This window comes from Anabrus simplex, chromosome 5 (assembly GCF_040414725.1).
Source record: "Anabrus simplex isolate iqAnaSimp1 chromosome 5, ASM4041472v1, whole genome shotgun sequence".
Classification (NCBI taxonomy): Eukaryota; Metazoa; Arthropoda; class Insecta; order Orthoptera; family Tettigoniidae; genus Anabrus; species Anabrus simplex.
This window is the reverse complement of record NC_090269.1, coordinates 443,964,988-443,990,669: the sequence shown is the minus strand read 5'-3', so window position 1 is coordinate 443,990,669 and position 25,682 is coordinate 443,964,988. Positions and strand designations below refer to the sequence as shown.

Genomic DNA, 25,682 nt, shown 5'->3' with positions numbered 1-25,682 from the left:
TGGCTGAGTCAGCAAAGAGGATGCATGTGGATGTGCTAGGAGTAAGTGATATTCGGGTAAGGGGGGATAAGGAGGAAGAGATAGGAGATTATAAAGTATACTTGACGGATGTTAGAAAGGGAAGGGCAGAGTCAGGGGTAGGGCTCTTTATCAGGAATACCATTGCAACATAATTTCGGTTAGGCACGTAAATGAGCGAATGATGTGGGTAGATTTGTCAGTGGGAGGAATTAGGACATGTATTGTGTCCGTGTATTCACCATGTGAGGGTGCAGATGAGGATGAAGTTGACAAGTTTTATGAAGCATTGAGAGACATTCTGGTCAGGGTCAACAGCAGGGATAGAATAGTGCTAATGGGCGATTTCAATGCGAGAGTTGGTAATAGAACTGAAGGATACGAAAGGGTGATTGGTAAACGTGGGGAAGATATGGAAGCTAATGGGAATGGGAAGCGTTTGCTGGACTTCTGTGCTAGTATGGGTTTAGCTGTTACGAATACATTCTTCAAGCATAAGGCTATTCACCGCTACACATGGAAGGCTAGGGGTACCAGATCCATAATAGACTATATCTTAACAGACTTTGAATTCAGGAAATCTTTTAGAAATGTACGAGTTTTTCGGGGATTTTTCGATGATACAGACCACTATCTGATCTGTAGTGAACTAAGTATCTCTAGGCCTAGGGTAGAGAAAGTGAAGTCTGTCTGCAAACAAATAAGGGTAGAAAATCTCCAGGACGAGGAAATTAGACAGAAGTACATGGATATGATTAGTGAGAAGTTTCGAACAGTAGACAGTATGCAGGTTCAGGATGAAGAAAGTGAATGGGTGGCATACAGGGATGCTGTAGTGTGTAAAGATGGGAAAAGGCGAACATCTTGGTGGAATGATGAAGTGAGAGCAGCCTGTAAACGTAAAAAAGAAGGCTTATCAGAAATGGCTCCAAACATGGCAGAGGCAGACAGGGATTGGTACGTAGATGAATGAAACAGAGCGAAACAAATAGTTGTTGAATCCAAAAAGAAGTCATGGGGAGATTTTGGTAATAACCGGGAAAGGCTAGGTCAAGCAGCAGGGAAACCTTTCTGGACATTAATAAAGAATCTTAGGAAGGGAGGGAAAAAGGAAATGAACAGTGTTTTGAGTAATTCAGGTGAACTCTTAATAGATCCCAGGGAATCACTGGAGAGGTGGAGGGAGTATTTTGAACATCTTCTCAATGTAAAAGGAAATCATCATGGTGGTGTTGCAAACAGCCAAGCCCATGGGGAGGAGAAAATTATGTTGGTGAAATAATGCTTGAGGAAGTGGAAAGGATAGTAAATAAACTCCATTGTCATAAGGCAGCAGGAATAGAGGAAATTAGACCTGAAATGGTGAAGTATAGTGCGAAGGCAGGGATGAAATGGCTGCATAGAGTAGTAAAATTAGCATGGAGGGTTGGTAAGGTACCTTCAGATTGGACAAAAGCAGTAATTGCACCTATCTATAAGCAAGGGAACAGGAAGGATTGCAACAACTATCGAGGTATCTCATTGATAGTATACCAGGCAAAGTATTCACTGGCATCCTGGAAGGGAGGGTGCGATCAGTCGTTGAGAGGAAGTTGGATGAAAACCAGTGTGGTTTCAGACCACAGAGAGGCTGTCAGGATCAGATTTTCAGTAAGCGCCAGGTAATTGAAAAATGCTACGAGAGGAATAGGCAGTTGTGTTTATGTTTCATAGATCTAGTGAAAGCATATGACAGGGTACCGAGGGAAAAGATGTTCGCCAAACTGGGGGACTATGGAATTAAAGGTAGATTATTAAAATCAATCAAAGGCATTTATGTTGACAATTGGGCTTCAGTGAGAATTGATGGTAGAATGAGTTCTTGGTTCAGGGTACTTACAGGAGTTAGACAAGGCTGTAATCTTTCACCTTTGCTATTTGTAGTTTACATGGATCATCTGCTGAAAGGTATAAAATGGCAGGGAGGGATTCAGTTAGGTGGAAATGTAGTAAGCAGTTTGGCCTATGCTGACGACTTGGTCTTAATGGGAGACTGTGCCGAAAGCCTGCAGTCTAATATCTTGAAACTTGAAAATAGGTGCAATGAGTATGGTATGAAAATTAGCCTCTCGAAGACTAAATTGATGTCAGTAGGTAAGAAATTCAACAGGATCAAATGTCGGATTGGTGATACAAAGCTAGAACAGGTCGATAATTTCAAGTATTTAGGTTGTGTGTTCTCCCAGGATGGTAATATAGTAAGTGAGATTGAATCAAGGTGTAGTAAAGCTAATGCAGTGAGCTCGCAGTTGCGATCAGCAGTATTCTGTAAGATGGAAGTCAGCTCCCAGACGAAACTATCTTTACATCGGTCTGTTTTCAGACCAACTTTGCTTTGCAGGATCGAAAGCTGGGTGGACTCAGGATATCTTATTCATAAGTTAGAAGTAACAGACATGAAAGTAGCGAGAATGATTGCTGGTACAAACATGTGGGAACAATGGCAGGAGGGTACTCGGAATGAGGAGGTAAAGGCTATTTTAGGAATGAACTCGATAGATGAAGCTGTACACATAAACCGGCTTCGGTGGTGGGGTCATGTGAGGCGAATGGAGGAGGATAGGTTACCTAAGAGAATAATGGACTCTGTTATGGAGGGTAAGAGAAGTAGAGGGAGACCAAGACGAGGATGGTTAGACTCGGTTTCTAACGATTTAAAGATAGGAGGTATAGAACTAAATGAGGCCACAACACTAGTTGCAAATCGAGGATTGTGGCGACGTTTAGTAAATTCACAGAGGCTTGCAGACTGAACGCTGAAAGGCATAACAGTCTATAATGATAATGTATGTATTTATGCAAAATCAAACCTTGGTAGAGTATGATAGAATACATTATACATACCTCTATCACTAACATCAGGGTCTAGCTCTGAATTATCTACTCATGTACCTGTTCTTTTGAATCACTGTCATCAAAAATCTCTTCTAACATCTCCACAATTCCACATTTATTCAATGATCCACTCATCACAGTGTAAACACTTAGCATGATGTGAACAAAACTCTGAAAGCGTGTGCCTTGAGCAGCTGGAAGCAAGGCTGGAAGCATGGAGTGTAGAAGCAAACATGTGCAAAATTAAGCTGCTTTAAGTTTGAGTAAACTACGACAGAGGACATGAGTGCATAAAAGTTCTACAAACTGGTATGGGCTGATGACCTCGATGTTAGGCCCCTTTAAACAACAAGCATCATCATCATCGTCATCATCATCAAGCTGGTATACATAGTTTGCGACCGATTCTCGTTCTGGCCGTGTTGACAATGTAATAAATATGCGGGCCCGAGTTAGCTTTGGGTGCAGTCAGTCTGTGCTGTTTCCCCACGCCGAAACACACTCCCACTAAGTCTCCAATGTGTTAAGTAACTAAGAGTTAAAATATGGTCTTGTAAAAACAGGAATAAAATGACAAAAGTGACTAGTTTACAGAGATGGCCATGGAAGTGAATAATGTATGACCTCAGCTACCACTTGCAGGCATCATAATTTCATGCCATCTGCCTGCCTGCTTGTCAATTCTGACATAATATTTTACTCCAGGCCTGCTACATACCAGAATAATCTCAATCTCTCTTGGGTGTCTAGAGCTGATTTTTAACTAATTTTATTGATTTAAAGACTGAATTATTAGAAGAAGAAAAAATACAACAAATTTCCAATCACATAGTTTGTAGAGGTAAACAGGAAATTAAAATTAGATGACTGTATAATAGTTCATAAGATTGTATGACACAAACCAAATTAAAAATTAATGCAATACAAATGAAGAAACGCTAAGAAATTCTCTTTGGGATGTCTGCACACCAGTTAGGAGTAATAAATTACAAAAATCAACACAAATATTCTGTCAAATCATTAAATATATTGACAAAAAATTCTGTACTTAGTCACTTACATTAGAAATATTTCTGTTAAATCCTTCTTGAAGTATTTCACAGGTATACTAGAGTCCAAATTAGTTACAGGACATAATAATGTTACAGATTTATGTCCCACTAACTACTTTTATGGTTTTCAGGAATGCCGATGTGCCAGAATTTAGTCCCATAGGAGTTTTATTACTTGCCAGTACACCTACTGACATGAGGCTGACATATTTGAGCACCTTCAGATACCGTAGGACTGAGCCAGATCGAACAAATTACGAAAGAAACCATGAAGTTATATACAGATCATTATGTGAAGATGAATAAAATTCACTCTAACATTAAAATTAATAAATTTAATCCTCATCCATTATATTCTTTTTAATATTTTGTATAAAAAAGTCTGTTGGCAATGGTTCTCCTTGAACAGAGGCTTGTCAATTGAAATTTGTGTAATAAATTATTGTAAAAATATCTTATTTTGAAATAAAGACACCCCACTTTTTTTAGTAAAGAGAATGTAAGAGAATGTAAGAGCTTTTTCTGAACATTATGGTAAACTGCATATTGCTTCCTTTTGCATAAGTAAGATGTAATTTATTCCAAAATTATATCTGAGAAAACTAGAGCCAAAAGCTTTTATGACAGTATAGTACTTTTAACATGGTCATTTGCCTTGGAAAAATTTGTACAAATAGCATGAACCTGATGACAGCTTGCTAAGGCATTTGAAGGAAACTGTATTCCACAGTTTTATGTGACTTATTATTTCATAAAGGACTTGTTTGAATATTTTTGCTGCCACAGAAATGATTGCTACGGGTCTATATTTTTCTATGTGAAGAATATCTCCTGTTTCAGAAATGAGACAACCCTTGGAAAGTGTCCATATGTCAGAAAATTTGCAGTTGTTACAAATGAGATTGAACTAGATAGTTAGCAGGGTGTTTTAAAACTTCACAACATGACCTAATTACAGCTTGAGGAATGCCAGCAGGGCCAGTACATTTCTGGTGTTTTACTGTGTGAAGAGCATTGTCACCTTCTTTTTCCATAACAATAGTGATACTCAACAAATATGGAACTGCATATAATATTTCAGCCAGCGAATTGGGGTTTGTCCTCTTTGAAAGAGTTCCCAATTTGAGTTCAGATTTAACATTATCAGCAAATCTATCTGAAATACCCTTATTAGAGTTTAAAGAAGTACTTCCGGACTTCAAGTACTGATACAGGGATATATCCTTTGCCTTCTTGTTTCTAACAAAATTTCATAACGGTTTAGAATTTTTATTCAGAGTTCCTCTGTATGTTTGATGTAGAGTTATATACTGTCTCAATCGATGATTTACTTAATGTTCCAATTTTTTATGTAATTTTCTTTGTGGAACATGAGTGTAATCTTTTCCTATGATACCCTCTTAACGTTAAAATACTAATAATGCCTTCATTCAACCAACAAAGATATGAAGGGTTTTGTTTAAATTCAATATGCTGCAATACTAAGTTTATTTGTTCAAAGAAGTAACTTACTGCTGTGCAAATATTCGCTAAATTGTTCAGTTCCTCCCATTTGATGCCCCTTAACATCCCATACATAGTAGCACAGTCTGTTTTTAAATTGTAGGTATAAAGTGAAGAAGATATTTTCCTTCCAGGATGAAAATCAGAGGTTCATAGTTCAATACTGTAGCAAGAATGCTGGTTCGAAATAAAGTCTCCGCACTTCGAACTTGAATTACATGCTGTGCGCCAACTCAACAGCTAGCTGCAGCATGCAGTCCATATGCGAGGTACAGCTTAAGATGTCACATCCTACCTCACCTTGTGACAGAAAGATTGCATCAGCCAGAGAACATTCAAAATGTTCTATGCCGAAAAGCTTAGAAAGATATTCAACGAAATACAATTACTGCTATTTTCACTATTTGCATATATAAGGAAGGCTACTTCCCAAGGCAGATCAGTGTGTCAAGTACCACGGTTGAGCCCAGTTGGTCACCTCATGGCAATTGCGATGTACTGTTGAGTGACAGTTTAACTTCTGCACGTTTAGGAACTTTTAACTCTACAGTGTTGAAAGTGGACTTATGGTATTAATTTTCTTCGGTATTCCAGTTTGTGAGTGATAGACTTTTACTCAAACTGAGAGTGATATAATACAACTTGTGCTTCACCAAGAATTACATTTACAAGTGATTATTTAGGATGAGTGTTTTAAGACGTGTTAATTTTCCAAGTGCTTATATTTCAAAATGAATGAGACGTTTTGATCAGTGAACGGTGATGCCCCTTGTATTTTGAAGGAGACTGAAATATTTTGACAGTTTTTACTGATATACTAGTGCGATAAGACTTAGAATTTCTCAAGTGCCAAACATTGCATATGATGTTAACTTAAACTCTGTAACTTCATCACCGGACTTGCAATTTTCTCGTGTGTAAATAATTCTCACACACTTGGAAATATTTTCGTAGGTGATAGACTGCCAACTGTATATTTGAACTTGTATTTATCAACCTTATGAGTGATGGAACCAAGGACTGTTATTGAACAGAGTTACAATTTATTTCTCAATTAACACATATGAACAGAACTAATTTTACAAGTAAAATATTTTCGTTTCCATCTGATCAAAGTGATTGCCTTCAAAACTGTGTAAAAACTTAGGAATATCTGTCAAGTGAGAAAACTTCAACTCATGCCAAGTGTCACTTTCTTTGAACTATGGCTCATACCACATTAAGAAAATAGCATCGATCTTACAGACCTATAACGTGTGAACATAACCGTCTGAGACACCCATAATTCCTCGCAATTAAAGGATATTATACTGTATTTCATAAAGTATTCTGAAAGATAGATCAAAAGGATGAGGCATATTTGCTCATGAGATATTAAAATAAATACATAACATTTTATTTTTCATAAATACATTCATAGGGAAGAAGTACAATGGCAGGAACATCCATTGCTTCATTGCCTTCTTCTGTGTTGATCTGTAGTCCCTCACTCTGTGAACCACCAGCGCTTGCTTCTGTAGTGAAGTCACGTACAGTGTTTCTTTTTTGCATGTGTTTTTAAAATCAGTACGTACTTGTCCTGTGTTCAATGAGAGTTATAGAACATTAACATTAATACTGTGATCTTTTGTAGAGTCATCTACAGTATTTATTTGTTGTGTCTGTTTTCTGGCCTTTATATCAGTGTCTGCTTGTCTTGTGTTGAGTGAGTGCGAGTGTGATTAATTAGCCTTACAGCTTCTAAGTCACAGGTGAAGGGTTCATTTATTTCCAGAAACTTAGAATTCATTTTCACATTGGTTTCTGAAAGTCTTTTTTTCAATTTCAGAACCAGTTTTAGCAAGTCTACGTTCAGGAAGTAGGAAAGGCAGCTTTCAAGTCTTCAACAGTCTTCCCTTACACCTACGTTCTAAGTTAGTATTTTCTTCAGCAAATGTGGTGTTGATTATTTCTGTTATTTGCGTGATACTGCCCTCTAGATTGGCAGTAGTCGCCGCATTAGACACTTTAATATGAGCTTCTAAATTAACGCCGAGTTGATTAGTAGCGGCATTAGACTCATTAATACGAGCTTCTAAATTAGCGCTTAGCATAGCGTTAGGCTCATTAATGCGAGAATCTAAATGACCATTAGACTCGCTTATTGGTCATCCTAAGTTAGTTCTAGACTCAATAATTTGTTCATTAAAGCTAATTTTTAAAGCTTATATGGCAGCTAAGGTATTCTCCATTTTATAAGTTTTGTATTTGACCAATCACATTCCATGGTGCAGAGACGGGACCCATGGTGTTACAAGAGTAGCAGCCAGATTTAAAGGAACATCGCCAGCTGTAGGACAATGAAAGGACATTGCCCTTTCTTCTGTACAGAGGTGATATGAAATTTGAACTTTTGTTAATAAACTCAGTTTTCCTAGAATCAGACATTATTTCAACAAACCTCTCTCCCTTTGTAACACTCCAGTTCACTACCATACATGCCCTGCATTGAATCTTATGCTCATTTAGACCAAGTACAACATTTACGGTTACAGAGGAGAGAGAAGTAATATAAATGGCACCGCAGCCGTGTTAGGCATCAACTGGAGTGCACTGACATAAAAATAGTACCCAAATTGTGTGTAACTCAATACAGTAACTTATAAAATAACGCCACTATCATCATTTGAACTTAGTCAAGATCCCTTCCAATAGTGATTTACTTGGCATAATGAAAAATAATGTTTGTTTAACATTCTAGTGAACTTTTATGCAAGAAATAAACTTAATATTCTAGGAAGTGACATAATATTAATAGTACGAGACATTTTTCAAGCTTTGATATCTTGTGTGGTAAACAGTTTGAAGATATTTAAGTATTTGAGTGAAATTCATTATAAACTGTCAACCATTGAACATTAATGGTGACATTTGAATTTTACCCAAGTGATTGATAATTTCATTGTTGTTTTATTGGTCAAATACAATACCCATAAAATGGAGAATATCTTAGCTGCCATAGAAGCTGTAAAAATTAACCTTAATGAACAAATTATTGAGTCTAATACTAACCTAGGATGACCAATAAGCGAGTCAAATGCCCATTTAGATGCTCGCATTAATGAGTCTAACGCTACACTAAGTGCTAATTTAGAAGAGTCTAATGCTAATTTAGAAGCTCGTATCAATGAAACTAATGCCTCTACCAATCAACTCGGTGTTAATTTAGAAGCTCGTATTAAAATGTCTAATGCGGTGACTACGGTCAATCTAGATTGTCATATCACACAAATAACAGAAATAATCGACACCATGTTTGCTGAAGTAAATACTAACTTAGAACGAAAATGAATTCTAAGACCACAGAAATAAATAAATGCCTCATCTGTGACTTAGAAGCTATAAGGGAAGACATTAATCTTCAGATTGTTGAAGACTTGAAAGCCGCCTTTCCTTCTTCACAGAAGCTAACTACGGAAGTCAAAAGTTTGAAGGCAGACTTCAAAGTATCTCATGGTCAGTCATTGCAGGCAAAAGCTAAATTAGCCTCTATCCAGGATAATATCAATGAACCCTTTAAAAATAGTTCCCATAACATAAGTAATAGTCAATTTAATTAAAACATGGCAGGAGGAAACACACAAACATTTAACATCTTACCTAGACAGCGTGCAAACTCAAATCACTCGCACAGGCCTCGATGTCGACGAAGTAAAACAGGATCTCAAAAGGGAAATCCAAGATGTGGAAAACTCTATCCGTTGACAAGTCAAGACTATTAAGATCGAGTTGCAAGGAGAGATAGAGACAATTGACAGCAAAGTGTCTCAAATGGAAAAGGTGATATCAGCATCTAATTTTCAGGGGGTTGGCGGAGAAACTTCTAATATTTCTCCCGTCTTAACCCATTGAGCCCGGCATATTTGTTGGATTGAAACTGCATTGGCGCTGGGATTATTTTGGAGGAAATATAGTGGCGCTTCATATCATGAGAAATTTCTTAGTTACAAGACCATTAAAGATTTAAATACACATAAACACAAAAGGCTTCCATACCACAAACTGCAGAACAAGGAATACAGTAAAACACTTTATTTTATTAGCATCATGGGACCGTAGGCCTACTCAGTCCGCCTGCTGAGCTGTAACCCAGTTTTCTCTTTGCACTTTCTCTTCGATTTCCACATCTATTTGTTATTCAGGAGCAATGCTCACACTAGTACTAATATTACTACTAATTTCACTGAAAAAATCACATTCCTAATCATCATTACTTCCTAAAAGGGGTTATATATCTGTAAATATCAGTTCTATGCTGGCAGCCATCTTGTTTACAAGCGAAGTTCAAAGGTAGAGATAGCCCACTTCAAACTAATATTACCAAGCGCACTATCGATATATATTACCAAAGAGCATATAACATTGCAAAGAAAGAGCCCCTACACAAATCACAAATGCAACTCACTCTGCCATCTCTTGAGGAAAAGTAGAATTATGTAGTAAAGTGAGACAACGGAACAGTTCCATGGTCCGGCGTTTGGTCCACCGAGACGAAGCACGGAACGGTTCCGTGGCTCGGGCCCAATGAGTTAAGATTATCAGATGATAAACCAGCGAAGTTTTCCGGGAAGGAAGAGTACACAGCGAAAGAATTCCTTCTCAATGTTGAAGAATTCTTCCAGGAAAACAGAGTATAACCTGATTGCCAATTACGAGTAGCATCCAGATTATTAGAAAGGAGAGGACTAACTAAGTATTCTGCTTTCAAAATTCCATATTAAAACTTATGAAGAATTCATGGAAACCCTGATAGAAAGATTTTGGATTTCTTAAATGCAGCATCTGATCAAGTTTTGTCCAAAACAGAAACCGAGATGAAGGGTTGCAAGGCTCTACTCCCTTAGAGTATCAGGAGAATGCTCGAAGACAGAATGAGATGCCTGAAGAAAATCCTGAGTCGAAGGGCACAATAAAAAAACTTTGATAGCGCAATAATAAGACTGCCTGAAAACCAGAGTAGTGGAATCATACTTTGTGTTACCAATGTCAACTATTGATATTTACATGACACAAAGTTATTATATGAAGATCCTACACCTAGAATGCCAAGAATTCAACGTAGTCTCCCAGTCATTAACCTTACGATGGGCAAATTTAACGTAACTGCTTTAATTGATTCTGGGGCACAAGCTTCATTGATTTCTGAGAGGTTAATTGATACTTTAAAGCGGAAAGATGACGTATTATTCATACTGGTTATGCAGATCAAAGTTAAAGGGATCGTGCCAGACAGATACATCGAATGCAAATTCCATGCTTTCATCACATTTGAAATCGAAGGTGTCAAGTTCAAACACATATTTTTAAAGATAACACAAATGAAATTCAATGTCATCCTGGGATCAGTATTCCTAGCAAAATATGGAGGATTATTCACTACCCTACCAACGTGATGTGATTTCTTAATGTCAACTCTGTAGAGTTACAACAGATAAATGGTGATATTATGAAGTGCCAGGGTTTTGATGTCCCAATGAGTGAAGCCGCAGGCAAGATGAACGATGCTCCGCCTGTCGATGCAGTTAATTATGAAGAGGGTAGACCCAATAAAGAGGTACCAGTCGAGGGCCAGGAAGCGCTCATGATCGAGGATGAGTTTAACGAAGGTCATAATGACTTCATGTTTCTCGCCAGTGCGGCTCAAAACCCAGAGTTCGACTCCCATGTGGCAGAGGCAACTCGGCAATTATTTGAGATCGAAATTGACTTCCAACTTATAAGGATGTGTTACATACATTTAGTACGTGTTGAATAAATGTTATGTACCAGATAGAGTGGGATTCAAACCCACAACCTCCCAATTTCAGAAAACTAATAGGTTGAAAGTCGATTTCGATTACAATGCGGTCGTGAAAATTCAATATTCATTAACTCTTTGCAAAATTCCATGACATTTTTTATGACAAACCTGGCGTCATTGAGAACTTTTAAGTATCAGTTAAATGTTAAAAGACACTTCTTCTTACAAGAAGCGACCATATCCAGTCCCTGAGAAATATCGAGATGAAGCCAGGACTGTGATAAAACAAATGGAACAGGACGGTATCATTTCTAAGTGTGTCATTCCATACATGAACCCCCTAGCAATTAACAGAAAACCCAAGGATAGTTTACGTATCTGTCTTGATGCCTGAGTACTAAATGCAAGATTGGTGTTGGAGTATGATGACTCACCTCTACTTCGGGATGTTATTCGTAAATTTAGGGGAATGAAGCCCTTTCCCACTATGAAGATGCCTTCATCCTACTTCCACATTCTACTGGCAGAAGATAGTAGAAAGTTTACAGGATTTATCTTTGAAAATATTATGTATGCCTTCAATCCGCTCCACTTCGGGATCAAAAATACAGGAGCAGTACACACCAGAGCTCCGGAAAATCAACTATCAGAAGAGGTTGAAGAAATCACTATGATTTATGTGGACAATATTCTTATAGTTTCCAAGTTCCTAGAGGAGTACATCAAGGACATCAACAAAGTACTCTCTGAACTTAAAATGAAGAACTTAAAAATAAATACCCAAAAGGCCGAATTCTTTAAGATGGAGGTGTTATTTTTAGGCCACCTCATTAGTGGGGATGGAATCAGGCCCAATCTGGCTAAGATTCAAAGTATTTTGGACTTCCCAAAGCCCACTAAAATCAAGCATATATAGCAACTTCTGGGATAATGTCAATTCTTTCCACAGCACTGCCCTATCTATACCAAGACGGTGGCACCCCTGCAGCTGCTGCTCAAGAAGAATAACCAATGGTAGTGGGTCAAGGTCTTACCCGTGATGCAACGGATTGTTAATTCAACGGTCTAAGAGTCTATTAAGGATAACCCATGAAAGTCTACAGGGATCTTACACTTGACAGACCGTAGGACCAGTTGTTACTATCACTTCAAGATATGGCAGTCATATACCAGACTCACGTGGAGGCAATAAGGGAGAAAATTCAAAACGCTGCCCGGACTAGGAAGAATCAGCAAAGGAACTGCACTTTTCGATAACCGCTTCGAGTAGACAACTTCGTCTTAATAAGGAAACTGGCAGTCTTGCACCCTGAACTCCGCATTTACACTAAGTTCAGTTCTCTTTACATAGGGCCATGTAAGATTTCAGAGGTTCTCGACAACGGGGCAAACCAGGTCATTAAGCTTGATGGGAACGTTGAAGGTATTTACAACACAGCTAATCTGAAAAAGTACTTCAGGAGAGAACACTAACAGAAAGAAAATCTTGTAGAATTTCCTTTAACCCAAGGCAAGGGGGAAATGTACCAGGACGCTGGTCTGAGGGAAAAGTCCCCGCACTTCAAACTTGAATTGTGCGCTGCGCACCAACCCTATAGCTAGCTGCAATATGCCGTACCTATGCGACGTGCAGTTTTTGATGTCACATCCTATCTTACCTTGTGACAGAAAGATTGCCTCAGCCAGAGAACATTCGAGATGTTCTATGTCTAATCAATTTCCTTAGGATCATAAATAAATCATGAGAACATCATCATTGTGTTGCCAAATTTCTTGTCTCCATTTCCACCAAGTTTGGTGTAAATCTGATGAAAGTTTATGAAGATATTCAACAAAATACAATTACTGATATCTTCATATAAGGAGGACTAATTCCCAAGGCAGATCAGTGTGTCAAGTACCACCGTCAAACCTGGTCGGTCAGCTTGTGGCAGTCACTATGTAGTGTTGAGTGACAGTTTAACTTCTGCAAGTTTAGGAACTTTTAACTCTACAGTGTTGAAAGTGGACTTATAAATTTTCTTCGGTATTCCAGTTCGTGAGTGATAGACTTTTACTCAAACTGAGAGCTATATAATACATCTTGTGCTTCTCCAGCAGTTACATTTACAAGTGATTATTTAGGATGAGTGTTTTAAGACTTGTGTTTATTTTCCAAGTGCTCATATTTCAAAGTGAATGAGACGTTCTGATCAGTGATAGACTTTTGAATGATACTTGTATTTCGTCAAGTGACTGAAATATTTCGACAGTTCTCATTGATATAATAGTGTGATAAGACTTAGAATTTCTCAAGTGTCAAACATTGACAGGTGATTGCATATAAAGTTAACTTAAACTATGTAACTTCATCACCGGACTTGCAATTTTCTCATGTGTAAATAATTCTCAAACACTTGGAAATATTTTCGTATGTGATAGACTGCAAAATGTATATTTGAACTAGTATTTATCAACCTTACGAGAGATCAAACCAAGGACAGTTAATGAACAGAGTTAGCTTCAATTTATTTTTCAATTAACACATATGAATAGGACTAAACTCACAAGTAAAACATTTTTGTTTCCATCCGATCAAAGTGATTGCCTTCAAAACTGTACAGAAACTTAGGAACAACATTCGTCAAGAGAGAAAACTTATACTTAGTGTCACATTCTTCGGACTTACTAGGTCGATTTTACTGACATTTGACGATACAAAGTTACATTATCATAATTGGCTATTTATTTTATGAGTTTGATTTTACTGATATTCAACTCCCTTTACTTACCTTTCAAGTAATGACTGAATTACGTGTTTGATTTTATTGACATTCGGCTGCACAGAATTTACTTCAAATGATTAATCTCAGAACATGGGTTAGGTTCTACCGACATTTTACTGTGTGATGTTTATTGATTTATTCTTTGAGTACACGATTTCTGCATGTTTTAAACGTTGTTTAAGATCATTATTATATCTCTTTCTCATCTGTGCAGAAGATGCTTTCCAAAAATAATATGTCCAGGGCATAAGCGTGGGTATTCACGTTCATCCTATATGTGACCAATCTTGACGCCCATACTACTAGAACTTCTAAACCATCTAGACCTTCTAGAAATTCCAGATCATCCAGAAGTCTAGTATTTCCATCGAGGGAGGAATTGTGGTTCTATGGTGCAGAAAGGGAACTAATGGTAGTACGAGAGTATCAGCCGGATATTAAGGAACATTGCCACACGTAGGACAAGGAAAGGACACTTCCCAGTAACTTATTTCTTCTGTACAGAGGTGATATGAAATTTGATCTTTTGTTAATAAACTGTTTTCCTTGAATCAGGCATTACTTCAACAAACCTCTCTCCCTCTGTAGCACTCCATTTCTGTACCGCACACACCCTGTGTTGAATCATAAGCTCTTCTAGCACAATTACAGCATTTACGGTTACAATATGTAATTAAGGATATAAGTGAGAGGTATAACTGAAATGTATTCACTACTACCAGATGTTAAATTATTGACATTAGTCACTAACGTATCCTAAGTAATTGAACTGTATTAACAATAATGTTCAAGGGCTGAAAATTATGTAGAACTTGACTATGATGTACTCCGTGAGAATCCTAGATGACAGTCAGAAGCGGTGTACTAATATGTCTTCAAACAAAATACTCCCTTTTATACAGGCTGTAACAAAACTGTATGGCACAAATTGCAGGATGCATTCCTCATACATACACATGTTATATGAACATGTGTGCAGAATCGCATGTTACACCTAATTTCCTCCAACTCATTAAACATGGAAAACACACAAGAACAGAATATTAGAATCATGGGGACCATGCATTCTGGGCTATGTTGGTTACGGTGTCATTATCATAGGTGCAACATCAGTGTTTTGTTTTTTTTGTTTTACAAGCCCCTGTTGCCGTGAGACATACGGCACTGCTTGTTTACATGTAGCATCAACTGTTCCAGTGATAGGTACAACCTTGGCAAACACATGGGTTATGTTCATAGAGTTCATCACAAACCTGGCTCGTGCAACAGCAGTGTACACAAATGTAGAGATGGCAGATGCCCATTGGATATATGGATAACCAGACGACAATGGTGCTTGCACTCAATGTTTTTACCAGGAGAGGTTTCCCGGACAGGAAAACATTTAAGCTACTGATTGTCATCTTAGAGAACATGGAGCATTTCAGCCTGATACTCACGACTGGGGTAGCCCTAGAATGATGAGGACACCGCAACGGGAAATGGCAATTCTTCATGCAGTTGATGACGATCCTTGTGTCAGAACAAGACAAGTAGCTGCAACAATGAATGTTAACCACATGTCTGTCTGGCAAGTGTTACACGAGGTCCAGCTGTATCCATATCATTTCCAGCAAATGCAGGCTCCATCAGCAGGTGATTTTCCTGCACAGGTACTCTTCTGCAAATGGTTTATTCAAGAAAGTGTCAACTCTAATTGTAGTGCAATGGTGCTGTTCACAGACGAGATGTTGTTTTAATGAGATCAGTTTATAAATTTTCACAATCGGCATGTATCAGCTGATGTCAACCCTCATGCAACTTTCAAAGAGAGTCATCACCATAGAATTCTGCCAATGTTTGGACCGACATTGCTGGTAACTGTTTCGTAGGACCTCATGCTCTTCCACCCATAACTCACCCCCAACAAACAAAGTTACCATAATTTCGTAGAGAACATTCTACCTGATCTGCCTGCAGTTGTACCTTTACCCGTGCAACAAAATATGTACTTCATGCATTAAGGAGCAATTTAGTGTTAATGTCCATCGAATTCTAAATAACAGATCTGTTGACAGATGGATAGGTTGAGGTGGACCAACTGCCTGGTCTCCACACTCTCCACACCTAAACCCACTGGACTTTTAAGTGTGGGGAATTTGAAAGCTCTTGTGTATCAAAGCCCTGTACAAGACGTTCAAAGACTAGATGCCCGTATTATGGAAGGCTACAAAATCATACGCAATACTCCAGAGATACATCAGCGCATCTGACATTCACTACGATGGCGGGTTGAAGCAAGTATCAATGCTCACAGAGGGCATATTGAACATCTTCTATGAGAAAGAGTTGCATGTTGTATGGTAGTATGTTCTGTAGTTGTGTGTTTCCCATGATGAGTTGGAGACAATGAGGTGTAACATGGAAACAAAGCGTTTCCAGACCGATGCTCATATAACATAATTTCTTGATCTACATGTGAGGAATGTGTGCTGCAATTTCTGACTACATTTTTGTTACACCCTCTATAACTGAACTCATGTTATTCTGTCCAAAATATGTATTTATCACCAATTTTACAGACATTTTTTGAAGAACACCTTCAGCTCTTCAGCCAGGGAACACCAAAAATATCACCAGATAAATTTTACATACCAACATTCACTGTCGATTGGATCTCTTTATTACCACCCACCAAAAATGTTTGCTGGGTTTTAAACCGAGCGCTTGGGATCCAGCGGCTGACGTTCTACCAGTGCTCCACAGAGAGCAGGTGTTGTGAATTGTAAGGGGTTATACAAGAAACTACTTACTGGTTTTCTTCTACGATATGTGGGACAAACTGCTCAGTAGTATGCTCTTCTATGATTATTTCATCCTTAATGTCTGCAGCAGGCTATAATTAAGGAATAAGGGAAGTAATTTTATACAAATAGAGTAAAGACACAGCAAGAACAAACATATAAAAACAGACAAGAAACAGCCAATAAAATGTCATATTTGCATGATAAAAAATATCATTAATTTAACCTGAATCCATAAAAGTCAAATTAAAACTGAAGAACACAACGATTCCTATAATGAGTGTACATCAACACCCTCAACTGATGAGAAGGGACAATGCTAAATAACAAAGGGAACTTACCATGCTGAAACTTTATGAGATAAATTAAATTGCAGTAAAAGTAAGCTTGTTAAGTTGCCATTCTTGAAACCTGATCAAAATAGAAATATAACAAAATATGTGGCCCAATTTGATATGTTTGATATATTATGTGGGCAAGTGCAGTCTAAGTATTCTTTTGCAACATTCAGGAAATTCTGCAGAAGATATTCGCAACAGTATAAGGCATCTGAACGTAGGAAATGATTATGAGCTCAATATAAAGAAAATGAGAAAGAAATGGCATGATCATAAATGTGAAACATGGAAAAGCTTAGCTCACTGTGGCCAGATGTGCATCTCTTTTCACAGAAATAAAGGTATCTAACAGTTGCATATCCATAAAGAATGGACTATCTTGTCATCAATAGATGAACGCCATAAATAACTGCAACATTCGTGGCGTTCCCAGCAGAAGCCAAGACACCCACTGCTGTGAGTACTTGGTTTCTGTTGCAAATGGGGACTCAGAACAATGATATCTGACTGCTTTAGAAATACAAAGCAATTCAAAGTAAATCAAGATGCATAATCTGTACGTCAACTTAAGTTTCAATTAAATAAACGTTCATTGTAGACATTGTTAGGAAATCCAAAAAAGGTGCCTTGATTAATAACAGTCAGATGTGAGCGTGATGAAAAGCAATACCACGAGGTTGATACAGAAAAGACTATGCTCTACGAGCCCCGCTTTTGTGACTTGGGGTGCAAGAACATAACTACGCATAACTGTGATTACCTTTCTGTTCTGCAAAGTATGACAAATGAAATTTTGAGAGATTCCCTCCAAATTGTACAAGATAATCTGTATAACTTCAAGTAAATTCCAATGAATCAGAATCTATCAGGGGCGCCTGCCATAAAACAACATATATTGCGATTAATATTCTTCAAATTCAAATGAAAATTGAAGAAACTTAATTTAGTTCCTATTGTCTTCCTAGATTCATCAGTAGGCCAAAACTTCATGGTTTCCCTTGTATCCCTGTCCACAGTGGACTTTCTCTCTCTTGTCATAATATGAGTACTGCAAACAATGAAACATAAAATCAAGTCATAATTATATAAAGAGATAGGATACACATGACAGGAGAGCTCTGGAAGGGAGAACAACTGAAATGATGGAACACTGAAAGGACCTGGACAAACTCCACATCTTCACAAAATGCCATCCACTGACTTCTCTATACGTTCTTTCTCTTTCCTACACTGTCCTGTTATTGTCTTTGTGTGTTCCTATCTTTATATGACGTGACCTATCACTTGCTTGTTCCTTCCCATTACTTGACTTCCGAATGAGGTTTCTGATCACTGAGCGGACATATACTAGTCTTCATCAAAACGAAGCTCTCCAGATTGATAACTTGCCTACCCTACCTATGTTCACCCTAGAAATGGTCAGCTGTTCCAATTGTCCTTTAACTTCACAGGATCTTAACTTGTGAACAATGTGGAATTCACAATATTTTTACTCCTATTCAAAAGGACTCTCTTCATGTAAACTGTAAGACTTCAGCAAAACAGGGTACATATATTATCATTTTCATTCAACAGACAATGGTTATATCTTTTGGATTTATGAAAGAGACAAACTGCAGAGAAACTTCATGATTCTCTTTTTCAGAAGTAAATCATGACTGTTCAGATAATGAAGAAAGGTTTGAATGTAGGTAACTGTCATTAAGCATTTCATCAATAGAACAACAGTCAGCAGAATTCATCAATCTGAACTAAGGAAAGTTAATCAAACATAACCTATCTTGAAGCTAAAGTAAAAAAATAAAAATGCTTCAGTAGCAAATGCCAGAAAAGGAAATCATGTATCTAAGGTACCTGGGCCAAATTGACAGTTTTGATATATCTATAGTAGCAAAGAAACTAGGTGCCACAAAATATCTAGCACAACAACTTCACAAAGGTGTGAAATCTGGCTAGCAATATTAGCAAAGTACTATTTGACCAAAGACCTTGAAATTATGTCTCAAAGTAAGCGGTCACTCCTTGATAACTGATCAGTAGTTTTCTTACAATTTCCACTATTGGGCCATGGCTTCTCAGATATATAGATTAATTCAAATGTGTTTACCTGTGTTGGTCCAGGCTCTGTCAACACTGGTTTGGTTTCTTCTTTTAAATATGTCATTGTTGGATGAAGTTCAAAGTTACCCTGCAAGAAAAGTTCATATATTAAGCATATCTCTCAGACACACCTGGCAGCTTATCATAAAAGGGTATGTATTTCGTCTAGACATGAGACTCAGGAATCTCAAGTAGATGATGATTTACAGGCCTCCCTTTACGAGCAGCCATCATCACGCAACAACAGACATTTTGGATACCCCTCTAGGAGCAACCATCATTACACAATAACAATAAATATCATAGGCTTCCCTCTTCAATCCGCCATTATTACACAACAAAAAACATATTCCAGCCCTTGCTCTGCGAGTAGCCATTGTTATACAACAATATATATAATCACATTTTCCCACTAGCAGCAGCTGACTGTCGTAGCGAGAGGTCGTACGTGCCTGTCTCTCTCCTTGCCAGGCGCTCAGTACTTTCAAGTGCTAACCAGGCAGCTGTACTTATTAGTACGACTTCGAAAGGGCTTTTGTCTGAGCTGAGCACTTCTCAGTGCTCGCTTATTCTCTTTCAGGAGTACCAGGATGAAGAAGACGGACGTGTGGCGATCGCCGGACTACTGCTGGGCAGCGGAGGACAACGAGCCGCTGCACCCGAGCCGGAGCCGGAGATCGAGGTGGAGACGGAGCCGTACAGGGACGGGTGCGACCCCCCTGATGGCTTTTTCTTCTCCGAAGGCCACACCGATCCGGAGTACGAGGCGCTGCTCTTATACTACAGGCCAGGGCGCCCTGTAACTTCTGAACGGGGCCTCGTCCTGGACAGAATGCGGCGCCCTCGCCGAGGAGGCAGGATCATCTCGACAACCATGGCCGTCGAGAGCTTCCTACCAGGAGGCCTCATTATCCGGCATCACGACCAGCAGCGGATGCGCGACGCAGAGAAGGAGCTTTCTACTCTGTTCCAGGTCATCCGTCTACCAGGGAGGGACGGCGTGCAGGGATGAACACCGGCGCAGTCAGGGCCGCGACGGAGACCAGGGAGACGCCGAGGAGGCTAAGGAATAGGGCGGTTAACACCGACCTAGTCCTGGCCACCCAGCCGGCGACCAGCGACGCCACCACGGAGGTGGGGCATGACGCCCTCTGGCGCCGCGACTGTGCGACTTCAGTGGAGGAGGACGCCCCCTGGCGTTCTGAGGCTGCTGTCCAGGCCCAGCCTGCCAGCACGTCTGTCGAGCTGCAGACCTCGATGTGCGCCCCACAGGACGGGGAACGCAGTCAGGCGTTAGCACCGACCGACGCCGCCGCCGCCAGCCAGGAGAAGGAAGAAGACGGCGACGCAGCGGAGCCATCAGCTACCCTGGGGTCACCAGGCCGGGAGGAGGGCCACCAGGACGAGGCCTCTTCCCCCGCCGAGAAGCAACCCCCGGGACCGACCGACGCCGCCGCTGCCGCCAGCCAGGAGAAGGAAGAAGACGGCGACGCAGCGGAGCCATCAGCCACCCTGGGGTCATCAGGCCGGGAAGAGGGCCACCAGGACGAGGCCCCTTCCCCTGCCGAGAAGACACGCTCGGGAAGAAGAAGACGACGACGCCGGACCATGAAGTAGAAGGCGACGCCGGCCCACCAGGAGAGGGCCGCCCAGCCGCAACCCAAGACTGCTCCCAGGACAGCAGTCAACCGATGAGCCAATCAGGAGAGAACCTCAGCGGGTAGCGGCAGTCAGGTGAGAGTAAAACGTCCCCTCAGCAGCTCTTGCAGTGTTTCCGCTGCCTGAGGTGGGGCCACCGTCAAGTCAGCTGTGGGCTCGAGGTGAGGTGCAACCGCTGTGGTGGTGATCACCACTACACGGACTGCGCAGCACTTAGAGACGCGCCAACTGCTCGGGGGGCCACCCGGCCTCCCATCGCAGTTGCCCAGTCTACCGGGCCATGGCGCGGGCAGAGAGGAAGGAGGCCCGGCGCCATGACCCACCCCCTTCCAGGAGGCCCCCGCCTCGGCGGGCTTGGCCTCATTCTCCGGGATCGGAGACTGGGTACGAGGTACCCCAAGGAGGTGGAGCCGTGCGACAGGCCCTAGTGGTACTCGACGCATGGCTCCGCAGCCGGCAAGGACCGTGCTAGTCACAGCAGTGCCCAGACGGACTGATCCCCAGGCGATGGAATGGCAAGGAATTGGTTTATGTTTTGTGCATGTTACCTGTTCCTAACTAACACAACCTCTGGTCTTTCTCCAGCCCACATCCTTGCATGTGCTATCAAAAGATGTCAGGTTTTACATGTAGGCTCTTTCTTCTTTCTGCCTATGTGGTTTCTCCCTGACCCTTCAATACCATACCTAACACAATCTCGCCTGGTAGCGTGTTTGACATGGAAACAGGCAGATACTCCTTGTATCACTTCCCACTCTCCCCTGCTATCTCTTTCTTCTTCCTAGAAATAATAGCATGTCGGAGGCCATGTAGATCGAGTCGTTGGTCACGCGGGGGGAGCGGGCTTCGGGGGCCCCCCCGAAAAAAAAAGCCTGGAGTTAGTAAGGAGCAGCTGACTGTCGTAGCGAGAGGTCGTACGTGCCTGTCGCTCCGCTGTCTCTCTCCTTTCACCGAGACCTTCAAGACTTCGAGAGACTACACTACCTGTTCCAATCGGTTACCGCTTCTCGGTACCTAGGGTTAGATAGGGAATCTGTAGGCCAGGGACCCGCTTAACAACGGATCATCCCGCGTCTACTAGCTCGCTCTAGAATGTCCCCACACATAAACACACGGCAACAGACTCGTAACCTCCAAAAGAGCAATTGTCATCCACTTAGGAAAGAGTAATTTGTCAGCGAGTCTGGAGCCACTACAGACATATGCGACGAACTTCAAGAGCTGACGGAGAGTGAGGAGATGCCGTTATCACGGCTCCCTACCCACTCTACGGCCGTCAGTCCATCAGCGGAGGGTACAGCGCTGTTCTCACAGCGCAACGCCCCGCCAACCACTCACAGTACGGTGGGGCTGACCAGCCCCATATCACTACACAAGGGCACTTTTAAGGACTACCTCCATTTCCTGCCTTCAGGTAGCCCTACCCAGGCCGCCAACGGCCATACCATGTTGTGCTCCACGGGAAAGGCAAAGTAGCCCAGCCCCTGAGCCGCAAGGCTCAGAAAGGCGGGGTACGTAAACCAAGTTCCCAAGCCGATAGCAACACAGAAACATCTATCGGCTCAACCCAGCCCCAACACGCCACACACACGAGGCAGGCTCGGCTGAGCCCACCTCAACCACCACCACCACGAACACAACCAAGCACCCGTAAGGTGGCAACCCCACCCCTTACGGTGTACACCAAGAACACAAAGTCACTTGAAGAGGAGCTCCTCGAAAAGCTAACGCATGACCAGAGAAACTACTACTTCTCTAGGCCGAGAGTTGACGCGCACGAAGCGATCCGGCTACACATGACTAGCTTTGAGAGCTATGAAATCGCTATCGAGGTGCTGAAACGGCTAAATATTAACTTTGTAAGAATATTGCCCAACAGCACTATGAAGCGATTCGTAGTGAGGACTCCCATTAACGGAAGTAATGCGGACGAAATCCAACTTGCCCTGAAAGCACAGGATATCCCCGCATTATCCGTGGTGCGAATGAGACCAGGAAATAGGCCTGCCAAGGGCAACCTATTCCTAGTTGCCGTGGCGGATACCCCAGGAGCGGACAACCTGCGGAAAATGAGGATGCTCGCGAACATGCTGGTGTCAGTCGAGCCGTACCGCCCCCCAGCCACTGGCCCCCAATGTGGAGTGTGTCAGAGGCATGGCCATCCAGGGGCGGGGTGCCAACTGGAGCCCAGGTGCTGCAGATGCGCCGCCTCCCACTTGTCCCGCGACTGCCCCCATGGCAACGACCCTGCGTACTCCAAGTGCGCAAACTGCGGGAAGAAACACGCGGCTAATTTCAGAAACTGTCCCAGCCGCAGGACATTTGAAGCCGTCAATCAAGGCAAAGGGCCAAAGGGTAATAAGCGTGGCAACCCTAAAGCCCAAAGCAGGCCCTTCAGGCAAAGGCGCATCACGCAAAAATAAACCAGGCCAGTCAGGCAAAAAGGACCCTTCAGGTCCTGCAGGTCCCTCAGACACAAAGGGCCAAGAACAAGGCCCTTCAGGCATAAGAATATTAAATTTTTAACCCCTAAGGACGGTGGGTGAACACAACCCCGGGCCCTCAGCCCAACCAGCCCCCACCACCGTTCAAACCAAGACCTCCAATCTGAACAAAAAGAAGGCCCAGACCCAGGCAAGAAATCAAAGGCAGGCTAAGCCCACGCAAGCACATCCCGAGCAGCCACAGGCCCCCCCCAGGCCAGCTCCACCCCCGCAGTGAACCTGCCACTAGTAAACCGGCATTCGCACCACTGCCCCCAACGCCCGCCCCCAGCACCACACCAACCACAACACCTACACAAGAACAGGCACAGAAGCCAGAAGGGAAAATGTTAGTAAAGGCGTTCAGGGAAAGGATCGAAGAAATCCTGAAAACCTTCCCGAACCTGAACCTCACGGCAGCCATAACCACTGTGGTTATGATGGCCAGCAGGCTACCATTCCCCTGGCTGAAGGACCTGATTAATGCCATTGCAGACCTCCTGACCCTAGATGGCTGAACAACCAAACGAAGACGATAATAATAACAATAATAACACGCAGGAGCTTCGAGTTCTAATATGGAACTGCCAGGGCGTCAGGTCAAGGAAATACCAACTCGAAGCCTTCCTAGCCGCGAACACCATACACGTAGCCCTCCTAACTGAAACCTTCCTCCCGCCGGGGAAGAAGTTCACTATAAGAGGCTACAAAATACACAGAAGCGATAAGGCTAACAAAGTCGGAGGAGTGGCAGTCCTGGAAAGGAAGGACATTAAACATATGGAAATAGACTTACCAGAAATGGTCGAGCTGGAAGCGTGCGGAATTGCCATGCCAGTGCGAGGAACACTCGTCAATGTAATATCGGCATACTCCAGACCTAAACACCTTAACACACAAGATATAGAATCGGTACTAAGGATAAATCGAAACACGATCCTAGGAGGCGACCTAAATTCGAAACACGCCATCTGGGGATGCCTGAAACCTAACGCAGACGGCGAAAGGCTGTACAACCACATGCTATCCCAGGACTATGTGGTAACAGCCCCCAGCGAACCCACCTTCCTAGCGCCAAACGAACAGGTCGATGATATTCTAGACATAGCCCTACTGCGAAATATTCCCCAAAGACACACCATAAAGGTCATTAACGACCTAGGGTCGAGGCACTAACCAGTAATATTTACACTGGAAGCGAACCCGGAGGAATATGAGAATAACCCCAAGCGCCGACTCAACTATAAAGTAGCCAAATGGGGTAAATTTGAAAGAAAACTCGATTCACTCCTACAGGGGACTGAGGACATACAAATAGTAAACCCAGCCCAAACGGATGAATCCCTAAAAACACTCATAAATGCGATCCAGGCAGCCACAACTGCGAGCATCCCGGTTCACAAACCTAGATAAAACACTAACATTGAAATACCGGCCCACATTAAAGATCTAATACGCCAGCGCAACAGACACAAGCGCAACTGGGCCCGACACCACCGCGATGAAGACCGGATACGTAAAAATGAACTCAGGGTCGAAATCGAAACCGGAATAGTGGAGTATAGGTCTCGGATCTGGAATAACAAACTGAGTACGTTTGACACTAATACCAGACCGGTGTGGAACTTAGCGAGATATTTCACGCGAGAACCACACGTGATCCCAACAATTAAGGGACCTAACGGACCAGTATATGCAAATCAAGATAAAGCAGAGGTGATAGCCGACTCACTGGAAGAGGCCTTTTCGCCCAATGACGAACCATCGGACCCCGCCTTCATTAGGCAAACAGAGGCCAAGGTAGCGGAATTCCTAACAAAAGCACCTAAGCCCGAGGTTAAGAAGACTAATATCCACGAAATTAAGTGGATAATAGGTCACCTTAACCCGAAGAAGGCACCCGGCCCAGATGAGATTCAGAACATAATACTCAAAAAGCTAACCCCGAAAGCCCTCGCACTACTCACTAAAATATACAATGCAATGTTCCAATTGCAGTATTATCCGGAACAGTGGAAAAAGGCGAGAATCCTTGTATTCGGCAAACCAGGCAAGGACAAATCCTACCCTAATAACTACAGGCCCATCAGTCTCCTGGACGCTATCAGCAAAGTATTCGAGAAAATACTGCTGAAAAGGCTCATAGCACATATCAAGGAAAGAGGAATCATTCGAAACGAACAATTCGGTTTTAGAAACGGCCACTCCGCCCCGCAACTGCTTACCCGCGTCCTAGAACAAGCGACCATCGGACTAAACAAGCGGAGGGACACAGGCACGGTATTCCTTGATATCCAGAAGGCATTCGATAAAGTCTGGCACGAAGGC

At 41.8% G+C, this 25,682-nt stretch overlaps 1 protein-coding gene across 1 annotated transcript in view; it reads right to left on the bottom strand.

Moving 5' to 3' along the window:
- LOC136875084 (uncharacterized) overlaps positions 1-25,682 on the bottom strand; it is a 79,845-nt gene that overhangs the window by 34,786 nt on the left and 19,377 nt on the right. Inside the window, exons 3-4 of the mRNA XM_067148817.2 lie at positions 19,220-19,300; positions 16,784-16,866 (exon numbers count right to left, since the gene is read on the bottom strand). Of these exons, the coding sequence (XP_067004918.2) occupies positions 16,784-16,866; positions 19,220-19,300 (164 nt within the window). The remainder of the gene's footprint in view (positions 1-16,783; positions 16,867-19,219; positions 19,301-25,682) is intronic.